The sequence below is a fragment of the Telopea speciosissima genome, chromosome 8 (genome assembly GCF_018873765.1).
Source record: "Telopea speciosissima isolate NSW1024214 ecotype Mountain lineage chromosome 8, Tspe_v1, whole genome shotgun sequence".
Taxonomy (NCBI): Eukaryota; Viridiplantae; Streptophyta; class Magnoliopsida; order Proteales; family Proteaceae; genus Telopea; species Telopea speciosissima.
Window position 1 is genome coordinate 59,203,286 of NC_057923.1, and position 20,385 is coordinate 59,223,670.

Here is a 20,385-nt window from a genome sequence, read left to right on the forward strand (position 1 = left end):
TGTTTTAAAATAAGAGACAAAAACAGATTTGGATGACCGACAACACCAAAATAGGCATGAGACCAAAATTGAAAAAAAAAATTGATAGAATACAATATTTGTGTACTTTTTTTATTTATTTTTTATTTTTTAATATATGAAAATCAAGACAGATCAATAAGGGACCATTAAAAGAAATCGATAACATACTAAAACCAACTGGATTGATAGTTATCGTATTTTATTTTATTTTTTGTAGATTGAACACCTTATCAATTTGATTTCAATTTGACCAAGTATATGAAAATACCAAAAACCTAACCAAATTCAAACCAAACAGATCATTTGACACCACTATGTACCGAGGTCCACCAGTAGGGCATGAACTTACCATGTCTTTACAAATCCAAATGATCAGGTTCAATATATATAGTTATACCTACCTTCATGGTTCAAGGAATCAAGAGTTGATCGGTTTAAACGACTGATTTGAATTGGAATCAGCTAAGATCAATTCAAAATGCTCGATTCTATAGTTTTCGAGGGTTTAGGAGATTCTGGTCAAATTTCGATTGATTTTGATTAGATCGAAAATTGATTATAATGGTAGAAGTCGATCCCATTAGGAGTGTCAAATGCTAGTCCACACTAGTAGGCCTAGGCCTGATTAGATCCGACTAATTAAAGGCCAACATTAGAACGATCGGTTAGTTAATAGTCCAGTGCCAGTCCTAGCCCGATTATGAAAAGGGTCAATAACAATGTTTGGTTGTAGTCTGACGGGTGACCAAGAGCGACCAACACACTTGATTGACCGTTTGTAGCCCGATTAACTCATTTAAGCCTAGTTAGTCCGCTATAGCCCGTTTATGGATCGTTTAAGTCTTGTTGATAACCCAATTTAGCCCGTTTAAAGCTCGATTACTATGAGCCTGATTATGGACTAGTAACTAACCAATCAAATAGAAACGTAATTCCATGCCTTAACCAAATGTGAAACCTAATGTGTCAATCATTTGGTTTAGTTTCGGTTGGACTGCTCAGTTTTGGTCTGTTACTAGGCCTGATAACCAAACTGTTAACGAAGTTTCAGCTTTGATCAGTTTTGGATTGGTCCGCTTTCTTATCAGTTTTTTGTTATCGGTTTATAATCGAGCTACTATTGGGTTTGGTCCAGTCCAATCCAATTTTCGGTTTTACCTGTATACATAAGAAGCTCAATGGAAAATTTCTGATTTTTTTTTTGTGTGTGTTTTCGGTTTCATATTGGGTTATCATCAGACCAGCCTCATTGTTTTTTATCAGGTTCGATTGGTCCGATATTGTTTTAATTTCCTCGAGTTCCATAAGCTTCAACCTAAAACCATTCAGATATGGGTTTAGTTCACTCTAGGCTGACCTAGTTGATTTAGGTCTTGGGAAAAAAGAAGGTTACCTGGTCGTGTGGCTGGCACAGTTCCTGCACTTGAACACAAAAGTGCATCAAAGTGTGTGAAACTACCACTCTACCCTCCATGAAAACAAAAAATGGCATCAGTGTTCATGCCTCTACATGCGTTCTCATTGGTCCATGCGCTGATGCAGGGGCTACAGGCCACACAGTGATCTCTTGCCCTTTTTTTTTTTTTTTAATATAATTTTAACCAGTTGACTGTTGTTTTCTGTTTTTCATGGACTCTCTAAAATGAAAAAAATGTTTTGTTAGACTCGAATTTTCTCAGAACGTATAGTCTGTAGATCCTTATTCCATACTTTTCACGACGACTTGGGACTTGGAAAATTTTCACTAGATTCTAAATGGTAGTGAGGGTTCATCGTCCTTATTGGACCCACTTCCATAAACGTAGATCAAAACCATCCGATCGGTGGGAATCAATTGGTAGCCCAAATTATGAAAGAAAACAACGGTCAAAAATTCCCCGAACCAGTGGACTACAGTAGCCAATCGTACTCCCGCGATATTTTTTGAAAAAGCTTTCCTTCACAGTCTGCGAGCAGTCTCGAGCTCTGGGAGGCGATGGGGAGGAACAAATGGAACAATGAGAACACGTTAATGAACATAACCCCATTGGCTCACGTTAGCACGTACAAGATGCTTTCCTGTTACCGTCTGTCTCTTCGATTCTTCTCTTTTCCGTCTCTTCTCATCTTCCTTAATTTTTCGTATTCATACTTATCCTGCGCACCCTCATCACCTCTCTATCAACCTTGTTCACATAATCAAAGGGCTCATCTTGTTTTATGATTGCCTACTAATAATAATAATTCACAAGCTTCCTCTTCTATGCTTTCTAGGAAATTCGAGTTTTTGTTTTTGGGGTTCCTTACTTCCTTTATCAGAGCCTGCAAACCCTAACTTAACATATGGAGAACAAGCGTCACTCAAAGAACGGATATTCATACTCCAATCTCTTCAATCTTGAGGTTAGTGGTATGGGTGTCTCTTAATTTGTTAGATGGGTTCGTTTTGCTTCCTGATCTGAACGAGGTATTTGGGTTTTGAAAAGATTATGTTTTGGTTTTTGGAGTAGAGATTAGGTTTTGAATTTCCTTTTTGGTGGGTTTCAATGAGATGGGTCTATTCTTATGTTCGTTTTTTAAATTTCTGTTTACATGTTATTGATGAATTTGAGGTTTATTTTATGTATTTTTTGTTTTTGTTTTTTGTTTTTGGGTTGTTGTATTGTAGTCTTTGATGAACTTTCAACTTCCTCAACAAGATGATGATTTTGATAATTATGGCAATAGTAGTCAGGATGAGAGCAGAGGTAGCCAAGGTAGGCACTTTTGTATCGAGATTTGTTTTTTTGGTTTCTAGTTCTTTTCATATTTTTTAGACGTTTATTCTGACTTTGAGTGGAAATTACGACTACCCAGTTGGATTTAGGCTTGACAACATTTTACATTTTGCACATCTTCATTCTACTGTCCTAATACTTATTAGTTAGAATGCTGTCTTTTGAGTTCCCCAGTTGAGCTAGTGGGGAAGATTTGGGTTGGGCAATTGTGAATTATGTACATTGTTGGTTCTCTGGTTGTAATTTAACAGGTAAAGAAGTAATGGTGGACAGTGGGAATGGAGTTCTGTTACGGAGGTCATCAGAATTAGGCCGCAAGAAGAAGCGGCGGTACTTCGACGCTGAGGCTGGTTCAAATTCTTCTGCCAGGAGAGACGCCGAAAGTAACGACGAGGACGAAGACAGCGGGTATAGGAACCACATTACGGAGGAGCACTACCGATCAATGCTGGGGGAACACATTCAGAAGTACCGAAGGGTGAGGTTCAAAGAGACTTCATCAAATCCGGCGGCCACCAGAATAAAAATGCCACTTCCAAAACGTAATCTCATCTCCAAAGGCCGGAAGTCAGGGAATGAGGATAGAGTGTTACATGGTGTGGAAACACCATCAGAGTATCTTAGGGAAATTAGTCCTATTAAGCATGGGAGCCACTATGATACAGATTTCACATCAGAATATGGGAATGATAGGTTCACTTCCTCATTTGATTCTGGTTATTTGGATATTGGGGAGGGCATCACTTATAGGATTCCTCCAACTTATGATAAGCTTGCTACATCTCTGAATTTGCCGAGCTTCTTGGATATCCGGGTGGACGAATATTATTTAAAGGGTACACTGGATTTGGGATCCCTAGCTGCGATGATGGCTTCTGATAGAACATTTGGTCTTCAAAACCGAGGTGGAATGGGTGAGCCTCAGCCGCAGTATGAATCCCTTCAAGCAAGATTAAAGGCCTTATCAGCCAATAATTCAGTTCAAAAGTTTGACCTACAAGTCAGTGACACTGGTTTGAATTCCTCCATCCCTGAGGGGGCAGCTGGAGGTATACAAAGGTCTATTTTGTCTGACGGAGGTACCTTGCAAGTTTACTATGTGAAGGTCTTGGAGAAAGGAGACACGTATGAGGTCAGTATCTGCTTTGAGTTTTAATTATTGAGATGACAGGTCCATTTTGGTTATTTTTTTATTCAGTATTTTTGCTCTCTGGTGCAGATTATTGAACGTAGGCTACCCAAGAAGCAAATAGTGAAGAAAGATCCTGCTTCGATTGAGAAAGAGGAGATGGAAAAGGTTGGGAAAGTCTGGGTGAACATTGTGAGAAGAGATATACCAAAGCATCACAGATTTTTCACTAATTTCCATAGGAAACAATTAACTGATGCTAAGAGGTTCTCAGAAATTTGTCAAAGAGAGGCAAGTACTGTTATATGAGTTTCTAGGCATAGATGTTAGCAAGCTTGTTCTCTTACATTTTTAGGTAAACTATTTTATTTTGTATGTTTATACTAATAGTTGATTTCTTTTCCAGGTAAAATTGAAGGTGAGCAGGTCTCTTAAATTGATGAGGGGAGCAGCGATCCGCACTAGGAAATTGGCTAGAGATATGCTGGTATTTTGGAAAAGGGTAGATAAGGAGCAGGTATGTGTTCATTTGCTTCGTGAATTTACCTTGGCCATATTTTGACATATTGGGTTATCAATTATATATTAATAGGTTTGGCATATCTGGACACTTTCTACCAAAACGACCCCCCCACACAAAAAGAAGAAGAAGAAGAAGTCATTAGAAAAGAGTAAGAACCATAAAAAGGATAATATTACGCGTACACCCCTTGTACTTTGCCTAAAGTAATAAATCCGAAGTTTCAAATAACGCACTTGTACACCACCTCTATTTTTCAAAAAATAAAAAAATTAACAGTCCGTTAGCAAGTAAACGTTAAATAATGACGTGGGCTTTAAATTGAACATGAAATGATTGTTTTACCCTTCCTCCTTTCCTTCTCCCTTGGTATTTTAAAAACCCTACATTGCAGGACTTCAAATTCTTCATCTCTTGACAGTAGAATGAAATAGAGAAGTCTGTATTCTTGAAACTTCAATATCCCCTGACTTATTTAACCCTGTTTGAAGAACATTGAAAAATTGACAGAATTGTTATTTTTTAGATAGGATTCATTAATCAGGACCAAAATCTCTAGACAAAAGCACAGGGACGAAACCATTAGAAGGAGAGAAGGAAAAACAAGAAGAAGCCGTGAAGGAGTGAGTGAATGAAACAAAAGAGAAGAAACATCTATTCATTGCAGGAAAAAAAAAATTCTACAAATGTACGTCTAACCAATTACATGAACAAATTTTTCTGAAAGGGCCTCAAAGCCCGACCCCTATCCTCTACCCACTTGGCTTACGCAACTACCAAACCCTTCGAGTCCTCATATTTCTGGAGTCCAAAAGAAACGCAGACTCTCACATACTTCATTCAAAGTTCAACAGAAGAGAATAATGGGTTCGTTTGGGATGTGCGAAGTGAGCTGCAGTATTTTCATCAGCACAGTCTATTGCTATGACTGTGAGAGAAGAGGGAAGCGAAAGAATGGGTGGGTCATCCTCACACCAGGATTGTGTGGCTTCACTGGAACACTCTGGCAGGTGGGTGAATGCTCCAGTTCAAATCTGACCGTGGGAGTGGAATACGGTAGAAGAGGGGAGGGTACCAGGGGCAATGTAGGGCTTTAAAATACCAAGGGAGAAGGAAAGGGAGGAAGGGTAAAACAGTCATTTCATGTCCAGTTTAAACTTTAAAGCCCACATCATCACTTAATGTTTACTTGCTAACGGACTGTTAATTTTGTATTTTTTGAAAAGTAGAGGGGGTGCAAGTGCGTTTTGTGAAACTCCGGATTTATTATTACTTTAGACACAGTACAGGCGGTGTACGCATAATTTTCCCTAAAAAAAGGTTTATTTGACAATAATAATGGAAGGTCTCTGGAAAATATGTGTGTGTGTGTGCAACTAATGTGACCAAATCCTATTATGAAGGGAGCTACCACTATGAACCAGGAGCCAGTACGAACTCGCTGAACCACGCCTCCCACCTACATGTCAGCTTTACAAATTTCATTTTCACTATTTTTAAGGTCCACATGTCAGTGGGAAGAAGAGTGATTTGTGCGGTTCGTAGCCCTACCAATTTGTAGTGCTCGTAATTTTATTCTATATGAAGGCTTCTGTTTGAGATAACCATGTTGAATCACATTTCTGGTAGGATATGATAAAAGTTGTGAGCTGTGTTGCCCGAGGGGGTGTTTAAGTATTCTCTATTGTTAGCCTCCATCGTAGTAACAGTTGAGCACCCTGATAATTGTTGCCCATCAGCTCCTAATGACAAATCTAAAACTAAAACTTGGAGAACATAGTTAACTGGTAGTAGAAAAGTCTTTATAATCAGGGCTTTTACCAAGTCTTCCTTTTGGGTTATGGCCCTGAGAAATGAACAGTCTGGATTTAGGATGCACATGCAGAATTAGAATGATGTTTGTATATGGATTTTTTCCTCACAGCAGGCAGACTAGTGCTTTCTTTATAACTTAAATACCAAGAGATGCATCAGCGTGATTTGCTATTATTTTAGGAGTTGGATACTGTGAACCCAATTTATTCTGTGGTCATTCAATAAAAGGAACCAACTTTTATATGTTGTTATATATCAAAACTAATTCACTAGTGCGCGAAGAATATTGGCGAACAGCAGAACCTGCGTATCCTTTTATTTGAGTGTATCGATGAATCCTTAAAATGTACTAGATATATGCAACTACTCTTAAAATGGAGTGGTTTTGAAGTTTAAGAAAGCTTCTTTTTTCCTGCTCTTTGGGGGGAGGGGTTGACATAAATAGCATTTGAGTAAGCATTTAAAAGGAAAGCATCCTATCTTTAAAATATCAGAATTTGGTCAAGGCAAAGTCTCTTCTTGCAGGCTGAGATTAGGAAGAGAGAAGAAAAAGAAGCTGCAGAAGCTATGAAGCGTGAGGAGGAGCTCCGTGAAGCGAAAAGACAACAACAGAGACTGAATTTCCTATTATCACAAACAGAGCTCTACAGTCATTTCATGCAGAACAAAGCAACTCCACAATCATCAGAAGCATTACCTGTGAGTGATGGAGAACCAAATAACCAAGATTTCTCTCTGAGTACCTCAGATGTTAAGCCTGGGGAAGAAGATCCTGAGGAGGCCGAATTGAGACTGGAGGCTCTCAGAGCTGCTCAACTGGCAGTCTCCCAGCAAAAGAAGATAACTAGTGCTTTTGATAGTGAATGCCAAAAACTACGTGAAGCAGCAGAAACTGAAGGGCAGACAAAGGACTCTTCAATTGCAGGATCTAGTAACATAGATCTACTTCATCCGTGAGTTTTATGTGTATATATATTTCATGGGCAATATTAAGATGATGGTGATATCTTCTTCAATCAGTCCAGTTCTGATCTTTAACATTGCTTTTCATGTTTCAGTTCTACTATGCCTGTAACATCATCAGTGCAGACGCCAGAGTTATTTAAAGGTTCCCTTAAGGAATATCAGTTAAAGGGTCTGCAATGGCTGGTCAATTGTTATGAGCAGGTTCTTAGGCAATCTCTAAATAAACTTGCATTTTGCCAAACAAGTTTCTGTTTGGTTATGAAGATCAGAATGTTTTCTGTTGCAGGGTTTGAATGGTATCCTTGCTGATGAGATGGGACTGGGAAAGACCATCCAAGCTATGGCGTTCTTGGCTCATTTAGCTGAGGTGATTGATCCTTCTTTAATGGTGTCTGCTCATGAAATTACTATTCTAGGTACCTCTTTAATTACAGGAATTGGCTGTTCTGTGCAGGAGAAAAATATATGGGGACCCTTCCTGGTTGTCGCACCTGCTTCTGTCTTGAACAACTGGGCTGATGAAATTAGTCGTTTCTGCCCTGACTTAAGAACACTTCCATACTGGGGTGGACTTCAGGAGAGGCAGATTCTTAGAAAGAACATCAATCCAAAGCGTCTTTATAGAAGGTAAATCTTCTACAGCTACATTTCCTTTGCTTTGTTCTGGGTAACCGCATGAATTTTATTGACAGAAAATTTTGAAGATACTCAAGAAGGGTTTGCAGGGAATGGTGACTCACCAGTAACTGTTCTTTTGTTGCACTTGCTTATTCAAACATTGATTTTGTGATAATTTACTATTTCAAACGACAAGAAAGTCCGTGGATCTGATACATACTCAAATCCCACCATCGATGAAGTTTGCTACATTTTTGAAAAAAAGATGAAATTCCTTGCAGAAGAGATTTTGGTTTCTGCCTCATTAGAATAATTTATCCCCAGTAGACCCAAAATGCTTTTTATGTGTCCCCTTTTCTCTCTAAGTCACCCTTAATGCATGAAATTCAAGATGCCCATGAGCTATATTAAGATTAAGTTCGAGAGTATCTTCCATGAGTCCTTTTGATCTCTGTCAATCTTGTGCTATTCTTTCTTGCCAGCAACTACTTGAATCCTTGATCAGTGTAGTTTGCTCAATGGTCAATACTGTACGTTGTGTTTGTCCTGGATTGTGGCTGATGTAGTTTTCTCATTTTTGCCAGGGACTCTGGATTCCACATATTGATAACCAGCTACCAACTGCTTGTCTCGGATGAGAAGTATTTCCGGCGTGTAAAATGGCAATATATGGTGTTGGATGAAGCACAGGCAATTAAAAGTTCTAACAGGTATTAGTTGTCTCCAAATTGATAATCTCCTGAATATATTGGAGTATTTGGTTTATTCGATTAATACTTCCATGAGGATGGATGTTTTATTTGGATGCATGTGTACTCTTTTCCATTTCCTAATTCTGGAAATTAGATTTCTCTACTCTCCAAATCCACTCTTAGGAGAGGATGTGGTTGGTAATAAACTCCAACCCGACTCCACAACCTACCGTTGAATCCGGAGAATCACAATTTGCTTAGAGAGAAGTTGGAAAGATTGGGTTATACTCTTAAAAATGTCGAAGGTGTCAAAGAGCAGATGATCGACTTTGAAGGGAATGTGTTTCTTCCCTGAGGTCCATTTGTATTAAAAATTCAAATAGCAAATTGCTAAGTTCGATGGATTTATATTGATCAAATATTCACAGTATGTGTTTAAATATAAATGGTTATACTGTTAAGAGTTAACCATACATGTTATTATATAAATACTCATGAAAATACCATGTCCCTTCACAGTTTCCTGAAAGACTATCATCGCATAGACTGCATACAGTTCATGTTCATTGATGTGATATGTTCTTTTTCATGGTTCTGATGAATATTTTGGTTTTGCAGTATAAGGTGGAAGACATTGCTCAGTTTCAACTGTAGAAACCGCTTACTTTTGACTGGTACACCCGTTCAGAATAACATGGCAGAGCTGTGGGCCCTTCTTCATTTCATAATGCCCACCTTATTTGACAGCCATGAACAGTTCAATGAGTGGTTTTCAAAAGGGTATGCATATTTCTGGTAGTCTGTTATTTGTTTTAGACTCATTTGTGCTTTTATGCTCTCATGTTCATTCACTAGTAACTTTCTGTGTTTTGTCATGTTATCAGCATTGAGAATCATGCAGAGCATGGAGGGACTTTAAATGAACACCAGCTCAACAGATTGGTAAGTGCAGCAATATCCGAAGAAATGAGGAACCTATGCTGTTTGGTTCATAGTTGTCAAAGAGCTAGGTGACCCAAGGCGTTTGAGGGCCTCCTACACACTTAGGTGACAAGGCGTCTGCCTAGGCATTGTGTCATCGCCTAGGTGACCCAGACGTCTTAATTTTTTTATGTATCCATTATATCTAGTAGACTAGTATAACAAATCACCAAATACCATTTTAACAATGATAGAATTTTACTTATATGTTACATCAAGAATCGTATTAATGCAATATGGTATAATTATGCTAGCAATGATCTAATATGAGAAAACCAACAAATAATGAACAAAGTCTAGGACATAAACTTATAAAGAAGCATATTCATAAAAAATAAAAAAAAAACAAATCAATTAACTAAGAGCATAATAGCATATAATTAACAAAACAGAATTAGAAATATAAAGAAAACACCAGCAACAGAATTAGAAATATTTCCCCCCAAAAAAAAAAATTCCAGATAATAGCTAACAATACACCACTTGTACAAAGTGAAAAGAACACTGTTACAACTTACACCAATAAATCAGTTGGAAAATTCAAGAACCCTAGATATCCCTTCTCTCTCTCTCTCTCGGTAATCTCTCTACCTTCACATGTAACTCATTTGAGCTCGTCTTGAAGCCCTAGCTTTTTTCTCTCTCTCTGAGTTTCTCTTTTAATGTAGCTTCCTTAATGGTGGTTCCTTTCTTCAGAATTCCCGTAATTTGACTCTCCAACCGTTTCCTTTCTTGCAACACTGACTGCTGAGAGTCGTAAAATATAGTTTCTGTTTCCATAGAACTTATAAGTTCAGATCATTACAAAGAGATGCATGGAGCAATGGTGAGTTGGAGTTTAGGAGTGAAGGGCGACTTTGGTTTTGCAGACATGAACTGAGCGAAAGTGTTGCAATCGTGCGAGTCATTTGCGGGGAACATTTTACTTCCATGTTGGCCATAAATTTGTCAGCATGTTTTCTGGAAAATATATGCTCCCATATAAAATTTTCCCCTCTGAAAATTTTCCAAATTGCAAAACAACAACAACAAATTCAGCCTAATCCCAACTTAATGGGGTCGGCTACATGGATCCAAACAAAGTAGGTAAAACTGAGGTCTTCCAAATTGCAAAACAAACAACGAAAAATCTAATTTTACGGTAAAACAAAATTTACTGACCATTTTACTTCGAAACAAACGAAGTTATGATGTGGTATGTTGCTAAGTCGGGTCGATGCCCTAGAGTTTGTGTCATTGTTGCGTCAGCCTTCTCTTTTTTATATTATTAATATATGTTACTTTCGGGATCCATGTAACCAACCCCATTTAGTTGGGAAAAGGCTTTGTTGTTGTTGTTGTTGTGTTTACTTCGAAACAAACGGAGCCCAACTGAAATGGCATATTTTGTTTTTGCATCATTATAAAAAAAGGGGATATATGTTTAGCCTACTTGGTCTCTGATGGTTACCACCTTTAGAAGCTTGAAGAAGAGCTTCCAGCCTGTATTTAATGCTGGTTTTTCCTTCTGACAGCATGCAGTTCTGAAGCCCTTTATGTTGCGACGAGTTAAAAAAGATGTGATAACTGAGATGACTGGGAAAAAGGAGGTCACAGTGCACTGCAAGTTGAGTTCTCGGCAACAGGCTTTCTATCAAGCTATAAAGAATAAGATATCTCTTGCTGAGTTGTTTGATGGCAGACGAGGTCATCTTAATGAGAAGAAAATTCTGAACTTGATGAATATCGTCATCCAGCTGAGGAAGGTATAGGTTTTCAGTATTCTCCTGCTGGGAATGTGGTAGAAATGAACGTAGTCTTGTGTTCAAAATTTTTCTTTAGTATTTGTTGTTTGCTTTTAACTTCTCACCTGCAAACAGTGAACAATTCCTTGTATAATGGCAGGTCTGCAACCATCCAGAGTTGTTTGAAAGGAATGAGGGAAGCTCATATCTTTACTTCGGAGAGATCCCAAATTCTCTTCTTCCTCCTCCCTTTGGGGAGTTGGAGGACATACACTATGCTGGAGGTCGGAATCCCATAACGTACATGGTAATTCCTAAAGACTGATTAACTTTCATTTTTGTTATAATCAACACATTTTGGTTGCATATTACTTTTCATTTATACTAGGCTTGGTACATGCATTGGACATTAGTGATATACTAGTTGTTAGGCGTAAAAAGTATCTTATTGGTGAAAAAGAATATAAATAAATTCCTTTTAAGACTAAAAATTGCATGAGAATCCAACATCTTTATATTAATCGGCAAGATAAAACATAGCATGGGCTTGATTTTATCATTAATCAGGTACAAAATTGGTCCTTACTCTTGCTAACTTTTTCCATTCTCATACTCCTACTACCTAATCAAGGTTGAGTGTATCATATAATCAAGTAATTGGGTATACATAAGACATTGACTTCCTTGATTTGTAAAGATGAAAACAAAGGGTTTTTTAAGTCTGGCAGGTCTGAAGGATTATCTCTAGACCGGTACCCAATTCTGGCACATGGCAAAGTTGGTAGGGCTGATATTTTGTGACTGGTTGACAGCAGAGTCACTGCGTACATGTCAAGTTTCAGCCAGAACAAAGTTTACCAAGTGATTATTGAAAAATTCAGGACTCCCCAAGAGGGTGTGAGATGATATGTGGACATCCATGCGACAGTGTCCCAGTAGGAGAGTGCAGTTGCTTCTGAAATTTGTCACATCACCAATTTATAGCATTACCATATGGTTAAAATTGTCATATCACCTTCCATGTGGCAAAAATTTGGGTGTTGCTCTAGGGATACCCTCTAGACCTGCTGGTCTGGAAAGACCTTGCCATAATGTTATTTATGGGATATTATTCTACGAAAACTTTATATATATAGGAGACTTGGATGTTAATTCTGATATCTTACATTGAATTTAAACTCTATTGGCCTCAAAGGGTATAACAATGAAAGGTTTTTTCCTAGTACTTTTACTCTAAGCTTAGTGGCAATCTAGGCATTTCATAGTAATTGATAAATCTTACTTATAAATTACATTCATTCCTTTTGGAAGTATTTATTCTTTAGTTTAACATAGTATAAGTTTAGGGATGATTTGAACTTTTCGTAATGAATTACCAAGCCCATTATAGATATAAGTACATGAATGTCCTAATAGTTCACATTTTATTCTGTAAGTATTCATTCTTCAATTTAATACAATAAAAGTTTAAAGATACTTCTATTATCTAATTGTAGATGACCAAATGCAAGTAAACTGTAAACCTTAATAAAGTGACTAAAAAAATTACAGCACAGGATGTTGTAATTAAGAGTTTCTTCTAAATATGATAGGACTTAACCTAGATAAGGAACAAAGATGGGGATAATCATGCCATTTCATAGAAGATGACCTAATGCATTTCAAGCATGGTAGATAAAATTAGATTGTAGTATCTCACAATCAAAGATTTTCTTGAGAAAACATTCATAAAATTGCTACAATAAAAACAAAGTTATCTACGAACTTGGTAATTTTGTATAGGATAGCCAAAGCAAAAGCGATTGAATTTGCTTTTAGGAGTTGTAGAATACATTAGAATTTTTCTAACACCTGGTTGAATCATGCAACTTCAGGTACCAAAGCTGTTCCATCAAGAAATTGTTCAAAGTGCTGAAATGCCTTCCTCGGTATTCAATCATGGTGTCCAAAGAGAATCATTTGAGAAACTTTTCAATATATTCTCCCCCATAAATATTTATAAATCTGTACTCCCATATGCTAGAAGCTCAGATGGGTCTTCCCCTGTTAACAGCGGGACATTTGGTTTTACCCATTTGATGGATTTGTCCCCTGGAGAGGTTGCATTTCTGGCAAAAGGTTCATTTATGGAAAAGCTGTTGTTTTCCATTTTGAGGTGGGATCAACAATTCTTAGATGAACTCTTAGACGTGTTCATGGAATCTGAGGGTGATGATCTTCAGGACCGTCAGCTTGATAGTGGGAAAGTGAGAGCTGTTACAAGGATGTTACTGATGCCAACTAGATCTGAGTCTAATTTACTCAGAAGGAAGCTTGCAACTGGTCCTGGTGATGCCCCATATGAAGCATTAGTTGTTTCTCATCAGGATAGGCTTGTATCCAACACCAGGCTTCTTCAATCAACATATGCTTTCATCCCACGAGCCAGAGCTCCTCCAGTAAGCTTTATTTAATTTGTTATGTATTACAGAGAAAGTTTAAGCTGTTTAATTATCTTTATCTTTAATACTTTTTCTTGACAGATTAATGCCCACTGCTCCAATAGAAACTTTGCATACGAAATGCTCGAAGAACTACACAACCCTTGGGTGAAACGGCTATTCTTCGGGTTTGCACGCACGTCACAGTGTAATGGACCTAGAGAGCCTAGTGGTCCTCATAATTTGATACAAGAGATTGACTCAGAGATACCTGTCAGCCGGCCCATTCTTCAGCTCACATACAAGATATTTGGGTCATCTCCACCCATGCAACCCTTTGACCCTGCAAAGATGCTTACGGTAAAGCTATTTGCTCCTTTCTATTTCATTTAATGTATGTTAAATGGAATAAGTAAAGACTTTGCCTCATTCTTATCCAGGACTCAGGGAAGCTTCAAACGCTTGATATTTTATTGAAGCGGTTGCGAGCTGAAAACCACCGTGTGCTCTTGTTTGCCCAAATGACTAAGATGTTGAATATTCTTGAGGTATTTCTGGTGCTTTCCATTCACTTTGTTGGTTAATTTGGTTTCTGTGACAACTCAGCATGCTGCAGAAATTATCATTTGGTCTCTAGTCCATAATTAGGCTTCAAAAAAATCTGTACCATGAATTTGCACTGTAATGATTTGTCTCCTCCCAATTCTAGGGACTTCTAGCATACTCTACTTTGTCCAAGACATTAATACTTCATTGGGACAATATTCCATGGAGGATGTTTACCATTGCACCAATTTTACCGTTAACATTAGAATGATGAGTCACGTCTAGTTTGCAACTTGCGTGGTTACCTAGCCTACTTGGTTCAATCATCTTTAACACAACATAGGAAACATATCCAAATGATTTGTAAAAGTAGTGTAATGGGGCATGCCAATTTGCAACTTGCCTTGATTACCTGGCACACTTGGTTCAATCAACCTCAACATCATATAGAAAACATTTCCAAATAATTTGTAAAAGTAATGTATAACTGTGTCATATTCTTCCATTTGTTTCAATTTTTTTTTAGAAATGTTACAATTACTTCAATGGTTGTAAAAGCAAGCTATTCAAAGATACCTCATCTTACACTGTATGAGATGTAGACATAAATCTTCAGATGCAAGTTTATCCATAATAGAGAAGAAAACCCTCCATATACAAAGCTTATCAGCTCTGACAATGAGCTGATATGGTGATGGTTTAAAGTCCAGTTCTAGAGTAGGACTCGTTAGACCCTAATATCTTGCTGTCTCACTAAGAGAAGTATGACTTGGCTAATATGGTTACCTTATAAGGCTGGCTTACATATTTCCCTGTTGGTATTAGATCTGAAATGTCTAAAACCTCAAACAGGTGTGGGATCAGAAAGGTTGAGATGGCATAATAATTTTTGAATGAGAATATCTTATCTTCCTGAACGGAGTACTGCTTGAGAATGTTTCCTTACTAAAATGCAGCTCATCATAAGAGTTTCTTTAAAGCCTTACAACAACAAACTCCGCCTTATCCCAACTTAATGGGGTCGGCTACATGGATTCAAACAAAACCAGATGAGGAAAACTGAGTTCTAACCAAACAAAAAAAAAAGGAAAGAAAAGAAGGGAAAAGAGGGATGGGGAAAGAGAAGAGAAATGAAAAAAAGAAAATGCCAAATGAGAGATGGAAATAAAATAAGAAAAAGAAAGATGAAAGATTGTAAGAGGAAAGAGGCACAACCCTGCACCACAGGAGAATTTCAGCTATATGGGGTCTGTTACATGGATCCTTGCCCTCCAATAGGCTCTATCTGAGGTCATACTTGGCACAGGTCCTAGGCTCTGCAAATCCTTCCTCACCGCTTCTCCTATGATCATTTTAGGCCTTAATATTGTCCAAATTCAAAGCCTTAGTATTTTTCATAACACAGAGAAAATGTATCTTACAAAAGCTGATTAGAACAAAACCACAAGGCAACAATCAAAATAGGTTGAAAGAAATGCCTACCGGTGCTGGAAAGCTCTGACCATGTCACAGCAACATCCTTACTTCAAAGCCTTAGTATTGTCCAAATTTTGAGGAAACCGGCAACAAGCAATTCCTTCTCATTTCATTTTCACAAACTCTTAATCATTATCAGAATAGGTTTTAAAGCTGATTGATTTATTTTTTTTGCAGGACTACATGAATTATAGGAAGTACAGGTATCTTCGACTTGATGGGTCTTCAACTATAATGGATCGACGTGACATGGTCAGAGATTTCCAGCACCGGTAGGCATTTCTTTCAACCTATTTTGGTTGTTGCCTTGTGGTTTTGTTCCAATCTGCTTTTTTAAGATACATTTTCTTTGTTATGAAAAATAATGCCATGGCCCATGAGAACTTTTATGAGATAGCATTAACTGGATCTATTATTCTCTTGTTTTGCAGGGGTGACATTTTTGTGTTTTTGCTGAGTACCCGAGCTGGTGGACTGGGTATTAACTTAACAGCTGCTGATACTGTTATATTTTATGAAAGTGATTGGAATCCAACCTTGGATCTACAGGCAATGGACAGAGCTCATCGTCTTGGTCAGACCAAGGAGGTTAGTTAGCTGTCATTCATTCAGGCTAAAATACTGATGTTTACTGCTAGAACATGACTCCGTTGACATTTGACCATTTCCAAAACTTTTGCCACATGTTTGTGTTGTGTTTTTGTGCTCCCATTCTTCAATGTGGCTTTTAAGTTGGAAAGCTGCATATTTTGCTATAGAAAGCAACACTAGGCCTCCAGCTTGCACTCTCCAAGATGCTTGTTTGTATACGAGATGTTTTAGTACTGATAATCAATCGAGTATAAAACTATGTAGTTCTGGAATTAAACATTCTTTAATGGATAGAGAGTCTATGCTTCATCCTTTTGGCATTTTCTGATGGTATGCGTTAAATTTTGATAGTTATCTGAGTTTTTGCAATTTATGCTTTTTTTCTGTAATTTTTACTGGATTCTTTACTAAGTTTGAGTAAGGTAAGAGATAATTATCTTATACTCTCATGGGTTTGGTTAATACACACTTAATTAATTATTGTTCATCCTGACCTGGTTAGTTTTACTGGAATGACTCAATAATGCTATTAATAAAAAGAGCAAAAATGTATCAGCACAAAACCAAGCAACCAATTTACACATATTTCCTTTGCTCCAAGAAAAAATGGCATGTGAGGAGTTAGATCTGGGAAAATTTTGGTACTTGTCTAGGCCCTTTATGAAGTGATACATCAGGTTTTCTAGTCCATATAGCTGGGTTTTTTCCCCCTTTTCTTTGTGGGTGGGGTGTGGGAGGTTGGGGATGGCAATGAGTCGCCTTTAACTCTCTCCCCCCCCACCCCCCGGGTAGGGGCAGGGCCCATTTACCTTCTAAAATTTGTGGGGGCCACTCAGTTTCTGGGAGGAAATGCCTTTTTTGCAATCTGAAAGATTACTTTTGATGTGCAGGTCACTGTATACCGTTTGATTTGTAAAGAAACGGTTGAAGAGAAAATTTTGCAAAGAGCAAGTCAGAAAAATACTGTACAGCAGTTGGTTATGACAGGTGGCCATGTTCAAGGTGACCTCCTGGCTCCTGAGGATGTCGTTTCCTTACTTCTTGATGATGCTCAATTGGAGCAGAAACTGAGAGAAGCTCCATTGCAGGTGCTTTCTTCTTCTTGTTTTCTCCCTTTCAAAAAATAAACTCACAATATTTTAGCAATTTAGTTTTTTGGATCTTTTACTCCCATTCCCATTTTCCGGTGGGTTATTATTATTATTATTATTTTTAAGTCTCTACCTCCCCATCCCCCACCCCCCCACCCCCCCAAAAAAAAGGGCCACATGGCGCTCGTTCAAGGTTTGGTTTATAGAGAGAACAGATTTTATACTAGTTATTCTTATTAATTCTGGTATACTAGGTTAAGGAACGACAGAAGAAGAAACGTGCAACAAAGGGCATACGGCTGGATGCTGAGGGGGATGCATCTTGGGAAGATTTTGCAAATATTCAGGATTCTGGCTATGAAGTTACTCCTGATCCGGAGAGTGGCAATGCTAGTAATAAGGTCTACAATTCTTTTCCTCTCTTTTTATTTTTCACCATGCAGATTTTCTAATTTTGACAGCAGTTGCTATGGAGGTTACCAACTTCTGTTGACTTCCACACTGCCATTTGAGCATAGCTTACACTAGTTGTTTGTTTTCAGAGGAAAGCAAGCTCAGACAAGCAGACTCCTCCAAAAGCGCGGTCTCAGAAAGCCCCAAAAACCAGTGATTCTTTCATGGGGTTGGATGAACCCCACTCAATCGACTATGAGCTAGATAATTCCGTCCAGAACAGAGACTTACAACAGCATAAGCCCAAGAGGCCAAAGAGACCGAAGAAGAGCATAAATGAGAACATTGAACCAGCATATACTGCACCTGGCACAGTGACCCCAGAGCCTACAGAATACCCTCATGCATATAATTCTGTTGATGCCGGTATCAGAGCCTTGGAGGAGATCTCACCTTCTAACCATTCACCTACCTGAAAGTAAGTAGGGAAAATTAAGGCAAATTGAAATTGTTGAAGGTTTTCTGGATGAATTGATCCAAGTGGTGGGCCTCGCTTTCCCTAGCTTGACGGAAATGATATTGAAAACGATTTGAGGCTTTTTCTGGTTGGGTTGGACTGCGATACCCCCATATCAAAGCATGAAGGCAAGCGGAGAAGCTGTACAATAATATTTTGAATACTTGTTCTCTGCAGCATGGTTGCCAAATCTACAGGTTCGGCATCACTTAATTTTCACCAGGAAATATGTACAGGAGGGTCATTAATCCTCTCTCTCTCTCTCTCTCTAGTTTTGTCATTCTTTCGGCTGTAAACACAATGTATATCAGATGATGTAGCTGCTAAAAGGGAAAGTGAAGCAGTGATGAAGAAGCCCTGTATAAAGTATCGAGTGTCAGGAGCAGACTAATAGAAAGTTTGGTTAAGATTATAATTTTTCATTCACTCTCTGATTAGTTGCTTTTAATATTTCTTTAGCAATTAACGTCGCAACCCTGGAGCCAACCCATTTCCACCCTTAATGCAGTGCAAAGTAGTCTCTGTCCTGGTTGAACTTTGAACACAAATAATGAAAACCCTTGGGAAGTTCTTAATAAACAGCAGTGAAGCATGGCTTATAGATGTGGTGGCACCACTTACAGTGAACTACGAAAAAGGCTTCGGGAAATAAATCAAGTAAGAAAAATCTCTATTCTTTTGAACATTTTTGCCCTAGTTTGTTGCACATCCTGCAAGAAACCTCTGGCCTTTGGTGCTAGCAAGTCCCTTGAAAGTCCACAACTCATAGAAGCAAAGTAGACACATGATTTAAATAACATAATAGCTGCCCTTCGATCTACACATCGATCGTATATAAATGGGTTGTTAACTATTGTATTAATGTTGACCTTGTGTGTGATATATACTCTACTCAAAGATATGTCCCTTGCTGAGTATTATACATTGCTTTCTGTGGATCACCTAATCCTTATCTGTGATGGTTACTTTGAGTTTGACTCAATTACCTACACTGCTGCTAGAAGCCTTCTCTTGGGTAACCAAACCACAATTCGTTCTCTTTTCTTCCTTCTACGAGCTTCAAGCGCACGTAATTGACACTTCGAGGGGAATACTTCCAATACCCATTTATCCATTAGGCCCCTCCATCTCTTTCATGTCACTTCAAGACACAGTCGCACACTCTGAGTCCGAGTCCAGCAATAGAGATGCAATGGATTACCTTACACCGTGTTTGGTTGCTTAATTCTTTAGGATGTAATTCTCTAAATACATGAATTTGATTTAAAAAAATCATTTGGTTGAAAAAATGAATTACCTTCCAAAAATTTACAAAATCTAAAGATTCATCATTTTAGAATAAAAAATGAAATCTTGAGATTTCACCTCATGAAACAAAAATTGAGCTGAGGTATAAAAGGGCATGAATCTTGAGAAACAAAAAAATCGTGAAAAATTGAAACTTAGAAGAGCTGCCGTTCGAAGAGACGCGGAAGAGCTCCATCGAAGAGACCTGGAATAGCGCCGTTCAAAGTGGCTGGACTGTCAAGTTGAGACTACTCAAATCTAAGTAATCTGTTGTCAAAATTTCAAAATATCCTGTCCAGCCGTGGCGGAAGCTGGACCGTCCAGCAACCCCCTAAGATGCTAACACCTGGAAATATATATATCCAACGGTCAGGGTTTTAAATCCTCATTTTAACCGATTTCTATCTCACCCTCTCGTTCGTTTGTAGGAACCCGACCCGACTAAACCCTTGCCTTCCCCCATATTCCATCGTCACCTCCTCGGCTAAAAACCCATTTTCTCTTTCTCTTCTCTTCTCCCTTTCTCCGACAAACTCCGTCTTCCCTGGTTGAACTTGAGGCAAGCGTCTTTTCTGGATTCATTGTTTTCTCTCCCAATTCTATCTCTCTGAACCCACCTCTCCCCCATTGGAAAGTGCACTCGTTGGTCGCTGGACTCATCTCTGTCATCTCTCCCATCTCCCTGCCGGCTTGTCCTACACTCTTATCCCACCTTCAATTTCTGTAACACTCTCTTGCATCGACAATGATCCTTCTTCTAAAAAGATCAGCCGAGAGGGGCAAACCAAATATATCTGCCCAGACACAGAGGCACACAAAATGATCGCATTTTACGTCTTTTC

The 20,385-nt window shown here is 38.3% G+C and overlaps 1 protein-coding gene across 2 annotated transcripts; it reads left to right on the top strand.

Annotated features, from left to right (window-relative positions):
- The first annotated feature begins 1,975 nt into the window (after positions 1-1,975).
- Positions 1,976-18,667, top strand: LOC122672745 (chromatin-remodeling ATPase INO80). 2 transcript variants are annotated; one of them, XM_043870222.1, is made up of 22 exons: positions 1,976-2,403; positions 2,669-2,756; positions 3,029-3,909; positions 3,997-4,197; positions 4,313-4,423; positions 6,767-7,194; positions 7,300-7,408; positions 7,494-7,574; positions 7,662-7,834; positions 8,410-8,535; positions 9,136-9,297; positions 9,402-9,459; positions 11,013-11,243; positions 11,383-11,529; positions 13,097-13,660; positions 13,745-14,002; positions 14,083-14,190; positions 15,842-15,936; positions 16,096-16,252; positions 17,146-17,343; positions 17,601-17,747; positions 17,889-18,667. In XM_043870222.1, the coding sequence occupies exons 1-22, from the start codon at positions 2,344-2,346 to the stop codon at positions 18,213-18,215; spliced, it is 4,710 nt and encodes a 1,569-aa protein (XP_043726157.1). In that variant the 5' UTR covers positions 1,976-2,343; the 3' UTR covers positions 18,216-18,667. The 2 variants fall into 2 exon arrangements, with proteins under 2 accessions (XP_043726157.1, XP_043726158.1); XM_043870223.1 differs by lacking the exon at positions 2,669-2,756.
- Positions 18,668-20,385: the final 1,718 nt, after the last annotated feature.

Coding starts and splice junctions, on each gene's coding strand:
- LOC122672745 (XM_043870222.1), top strand. CDS start 2,344: ATGGAGAACAAGCGTCACTCAAAGAACGGATATTCATACTCCAATCTC. Junction 3,910..3,996: donor AGAAAGGAGACACGTATGAG/GTCAGTATCTGC, acceptor TCTCTGGTGCAG/ATTATTGAACGTAGGCTACC. Junction 11,530..13,096: donor GGAATCCCATAACGTACATG/GTAATTCCTAAA, acceptor ATGCAACTTCAG/GTACCAAAGCTGTTCCATCA.